The 6,280-nt window shown below is 29.7% G+C and overlaps 1 protein-coding gene across 1 annotated transcript in view; it reads right to left on the bottom strand.

The window, feature by feature from the left end:
- LOC108736938 (unconventional myosin-Va) overlaps positions 1-4,249 on the bottom strand; it is a 52,230-nt gene extending 47,981 nt beyond the window's left edge. The window contains exon 1 of the mRNA XM_025973312.1: positions 3,921-4,249. Within this exon, the coding sequence (XP_025829097.1) occupies positions 3,921-3,947 (27 nt within the window). The 5' untranslated portion in view covers positions 3,948-4,249. The remainder of the gene's footprint in view (positions 1-3,920) is intronic.
- Between the last annotated feature and the right edge of the window lie 2,031 nt (positions 4,250-6,280).

Below are 6,280 nucleotides of genomic sequence, written 5' to 3'. Positions count from 1 at the left end.
TACAGTAGAATCCGCTTATAATGACATCGAAGGGAAATGACAAACACGTCATACTAAGCGGGCGTCATACAAAGCATAGTCTTAGAAAATAAACAACTTTCTATTTTGGTTAGTTATTTAGTTTAATAGAGAGAAAAACTACAAATTGTATATATTTATTAACAGAAAAAGAAAAACAACGATGAATTGTAATATCAAAATACATAAGAAGGATCAGAAAAATGAGCGAAAATGTTATTATTAATCATTCGTGTCACTATAGCCGGGTATGATTTCTTGAGAATCAGTCATAATAAACGATATGTCATTTTAAACGGAGTCATTATATCCAAACTTTGCTATAGAGAATTTAATATGAAAACCAAACTTAACATTGCAATTACTTTGTATTAAGCGGTTGGTCTATATAGGCGGACTCATAATAAACGAGTTCCACTGTACCTTAGGTGAATTGTCAACGCTAATTTGACTTTTAAAATTGAAAGTGTTTGAAATGTATAGTAGTAATTACCCTGCTGGTTATACATGTATCTATTTTCGAAAGTGCTTAAAATGACTTTTATTTAAAAAATATTTGACGAAACAAAAACGTATTCATAGTTGTACCTTAGTATCTTCAACATTTTTAAATCAAATGAATTTACGAAGTAAAAATGACGTCAACATGCATGCGAGGGCAAATTGAATTATCGGATTTAAATTGTTTGTAATTTAGAATTGCTTCAAGATAATAATAACAAGAAATACCTCTCTGAAAACTGTCCCAAACTAATCCAACTTTCAAAATCTTTTGAACAAAGCGTAAGACCCTTCAAAAACTTTAAATTGCGTTCATTGGACTTATATTACTTTATTATTTGTATGAAATGATAGCTGAAAGTATTTGTACGAATTTTCCTACATCTTGTTGTAGTTTTCATGGCAGCATGTAATAGAATAGATCCCTACTTACGGTTTCCAACTCGCCACTAGTATTAGAATAGGTAATACAAGAACACGTTTTGATTGATTTAAACATTTATCAAAAAGAAAATGTATTCATTCAATTTTCACGGATCTACCTGAAAAAAATACCAAACCCCGGAAAACTACCTACAAACTAAATAAGAACGTATCTAATGCCTCGATATTTACTTAGGTATGTTGAAACTGAATAAAAATCTTATTTCAAAGATAATCAGAAGTTTTCTTTAATCAATCTTCAAAAGGTTAAAATCAAGTTGCAAAGTTTGTATATTTACAGGGTGGAAATTTAGAGGGATTGGTGAAGGGGGGCTAGTTCAAATATTCTGCAGATATATACGAATTAAACATTTTAATGCATTTAAACATCACTAAAAATGCAATTTAATTATTTTTGTAATCAATTTTTTTAATTATAATAAATTTCGAAAAAAATAGTCATTATATTTCTGATATACAATTTTTCCGAAAATGTTTTGACAATTATTGCTCTTTTAGACCATCTTAGCGAAGATAGGAGTCGTTTGTACACCAATTTTACTAAAAATTATCATTAAAAAATTCATCTGAATTTTCTTGAATACAAAAATAATTCAATGATTGATATAAACTACCCCGTTAAATTTAAAGATCGGAGCAAACATTTCGTACCATAAATTATCGTATATAAAAATTTCATCGATAAATACGAAAAACAATACGTATATGAAACACAAACATACTTAAATCTAATAAACAACGAAAGCGTGATAATTAGAAAAAAAAAGGTTCAATACTAATTATACGTCATTCCTGATAACCTTCTCTTCGTGTATAAAATGTCCCATCAAAATCGGTTCAACCGTTTCATGGATTATCCCATACAGACAGACGGACAAATTTCTTTTAACAGTCATTTATGCCTTAATGGTATATACATGAGCTTAAAAAAGGCAGTTATTTGGATATTATAGGCAGGTACTTCCACGTGAGAGCAATCAAAATATGAGTCATCATTACAGCATGTTACAATTTATAAGTGAGTAATGTTATGACCTGATAACAAAGCGTCAAATAAATAAAAACAGAACGAGATATTAAACAAATAACCATTAATTTTGATAACGCGTTAATAATCTTCTAAATAGTTATTAAAAATTGCTAAATCCACTTAAATATGTACCTGAATACTTATTTGAAACGTATGAAATTACTGAAGGAATGCGAATGCAGCAGTTTAAGGGAAATAGGTACATCAGATTGCTGACGATAGCATTTTTGCGACGCGTTAAAAATCACATAACAATAATTGCTTTTATATGTCTTTTATGATCAAATATATATACATTATTGACAAAAATAAATGGAATAAATTCAAGGAAATTCATTGTTAAAAAGTAAAGTCACTTTTTTATATTTCCTTAATTTATCTCCGGCAAACAAAATTCAGGCAAGTACAAAGATAGCTGCTGAATATTTGACTAATAATCTCTGTAGTCGACACATTTGTTCCTATTATTACGATAACACTTCCTACAATACATATACAGTGATATTTAAAAATTTCATTCATCTGCAGAAACTGTATTATGCTAAACAGTAAACGTATAAAAAATTGGGTCAACGCGATTTGTTAAATATCACCTTTAAATCAAGAATAAGAAAGTGAAATTTTAGTCTCGTATTCAAAACAACTCCATAATATTCCATTTCAGAAGAATATTGCTAATTAAAATTCAAAATTAACAAAAATGTCTATTTCAGTAATACAAACACAAATTAAAAAGACACGGAGCTTCAATGAACATAAAGGTACTTCCTTCCAAACTAGAAGTAACGATAAATTTGATTAATTCCTTGATTAATATATGATTGTCGGTTATTATATATACTCGACCCTAAGTTTGGAAAATGTGATGAAATCTTAAGTATTTACCAAATTAACAAAACAAATGTCATGACTACTATAACGACCGCTTGGTTAGTGTTGTCTTTACCTTACCATCTTAACCAAACCGAACCTAATGGATTTATTTAATTACTTAGAATCATAAAGTTACGGTAGGTAAAGACAACACGAATGAAGTGGCTGTTGTAATAATTAGGCACTGCTGTAAATAGAAACAAAAGAAAGAACCTATTGCTTATAATAATGTGCAATAAGAACTCGCCAGTAAATTTAATAATTATTCAAGTATTTATGGCATTTACCAAATTTAATGGTGATTATGCACATGCAATTAACTGGCAATTATACATAATCACCAGATTAATTAAATTTACAATTCGGCAGTAGTGTTCGTACGGGCAACAGGCACATGTAGGTACTATATGTATATCAAATTAAAGGTCTCGGCATTCTATATTCATTAGAAAAGAGTGCGGGACGATTGGTCGCACGGCTCACTCGTGTATAAATTGTCGTGAATGGTATCCAATGAAAAATACACGTGTTATATATGCAGAAAATTCAAGACTCACAATTCTTTGTGCATCTACATAAAACAAATTACCTAATTAGTAGTTCTATTTCCGTAGAAAATGTGAACAAATATAAAAATACAATATTTATTAAATATTTTAATTAAATTGAATTTAATTGATTATTGTATTCTTATACAAAACATCAAAGATATTTTTAGAAACAAAAGCGTGTTAAAAAGCTCAAAAAGGTGCACTGCAACATTGAAATTGAACATTGTTTAAACGTACCAAAAATACATATCATTCTCCATGGTTATGTATGCAAACTGTTATCGTTTCACATTATTATCAAAACAGCTAATTAAAAAAGTTGATACCGAAACAGTTAAATATCACAAAATATTTGAAATATGCGCAAATGTGTTGTACATTGGTTAGTACACATAACAAAGGCTGAGAATGCGTTAACACCTGAAAAAGATTTTGACCTCGGTAACACTAACTTTTCTTAAGCAAATCTACTACGGTACAACAGATTAGATATGATTAAATACCTTAGTGTAGAGTTCAGTGGTTGTCATGATCCTAATTGTAGAATATCTGCATTAGACTTCGAAATTATTCGCGTACTTTTTTCTTTCACAAACACCGACACTTTTTTACTTTTTGTACTGACGATCGGTTTAAAACAAAAAGCATTGTATCCTCGTGTGACAACAAAACCGGTTTATCACATTTTAATCACTGGATCGAAAACAGTGTGTTGACATTTGCAAGAGAAAGATTAAAGTTTTCACTGATAAAACTCCGTATTTTCCACTCACACTAGCGCAGTTTGAATCGCGAGCATAGCGCACTTACTGCAAATGCCATGTGTGAAAGTAAAGATCGCAGATAGACGGCAAGTAGAGTTAGAGAAGGAAAAAAAGAAAAAAAGGATAAAGTAATCTTTCCATACAACACTTTGAAGAAGCTAACTGTACGATCTAGTCGGAAACTATAAATTTTCAAATAAATAAGAAAACTGTTTCCCAGCAGTAACCTACAGTTACCAAAAGAAACTATATTTTCAGATATCATCAACAGAGAACGCCACAAGTTTATACAGCATGATTTATTTTTTAAAAATAAAAATCTTACCAAGAACATTATTTCTGCACCTACATATGTAAACATCAATTAGTTGAAAATTAAAAAGTATTTAACAGAAACAATATATTAATGCAAATTTTATTCTATCCGCAGAATATTTTGTATTAATCCTGGATTTCTTCAAAAGAATGTGTCGTGTGAAATTATCACTTAAAAGCTTTTGAATTACTCCTTTTTCTTTTAAAACTTAAAATCAACTTTTTAATATGTTTGCAATTAATGTGCTCTTTTATTGTTGAAAAAATGAAGATTTTTGGTGGATCGAAGAAGCAGATGCAGAAATGGATTAAGGATCGACGATTACGGTCTGAGGACGATGCATTCTTTTGATGGATAGTTTGCAAAAATGGCAATCTCTAACATTTACCGATGCAGATAATTCATTTTCGAGATATTAAAAGGACCACGTTATTCTAAGGGCCAAGTATAAAATACCACAGTAGATCATGTGGGGAGAAGGGAGTTAAAAAATGGCTAAAATAGATCCCTATGGTTTATGGACAACCCCTAGTCATTATTTTAAGTTTATTTAAACAACACTCTAGTAGTAGTCGGAAAAACAGTAGTGGCTTTGAATCCATTATAGAAACGCCCTTATTATCGGGATGAATAAATTTCAGCAGTTCTCTATATCCAAAGCCACCGCGTCCTTGAGCCCTTACAACAAAAAGGTTATTAATTTTAGTTCAAAAAAGTTTTAATTTTGTTATGAAAATTATACAAATGTGCAGTATATGCTAAGTATATGAATATATTTCAGGTTTTATAAAGCATTATAAAGATTTCGGTTTTCTTTAAAATAGAAAGTTTTACCTTCACTATCCCAATCGTCCATATTTTTTACTATAGTTGGGTACTGGCAATGCTTTAAAGTTTTATTAACTCTTCGTCATTCCGTTCATTTAATTTTAACCTAAACCATGAATAAGTTTTTAATCTCTATTATGCTCTTTTAACAGTACGAATCTTTCGGTAATTGAAAATCTATATACGAAAAATAAATAAATTCTATATTGTCTGGCATTAGTTATAGGTTCATCACTGCTGCTTTGTACGTACATATGCAGATTTCTTTTTCTTCTCCCTAATATTAGAAAAATCAGGAAAAACGTCCATCTAGTTTGCTATAGTAGCAAAAATGATTTGTGTGAAATTTAATAGGTTCTGCGGCTCTTCAATTCATTTACAATAAATTTCAGATTTTGTGTTAATGTATTTGGATGTTGAATGTAGGATTTTACATCATTTTGCTCATAACATTATTAAGATTAAATATGTAGTAACAAATTTATAATCTGACGGGCGATTTTTGCAATTTTTATATGCTTTCCTAAGATCTTAGATAATCTAGGGCATACATTTTTATGTTTTGGGACCTTGACCTATAGCGGTCTCTGTCCCTTCCATTAGTTACAGTTGTTATCAGCAATATTGTTCGAGGTTGAAATAACTGCAGAAATTGATTCTATCCCTTTTACGTATGTCAACAGAATCGCCCCTAGTTAAATTACTTTTCCAAACCATTGCAGTGTTCAAACATTATTTCTTTTTCTAACCGATGCTACGTGACGGTGTTAAATTTCTGTTTATTATTGATATTATTAAACTTATGGGGGAATATTATTGCAGTTGTTTTCTTTGGAATTTACAATAACAAATATTTTTTAGATTTGAGGTAAAAATAGTAATGTTATGTAAATTGCATTGTAATTTTACTAGCCAATAAAAACAAGCATAAATTTCAATTAATTAATTTAAATTA

The sequence above is a fragment of the Agrilus planipennis genome, unplaced genomic scaffold (genome assembly GCF_000699045.2).
Source record: "Agrilus planipennis isolate EAB-ADULT unplaced genomic scaffold, Apla_2.0 scaffold141, whole genome shotgun sequence".
Classification (NCBI taxonomy): domain Eukaryota; kingdom Metazoa; phylum Arthropoda; class Insecta; order Coleoptera; family Buprestidae; genus Agrilus; species Agrilus planipennis.
This window is presented reverse-complemented; position numbering and strand designations above follow the sequence as displayed.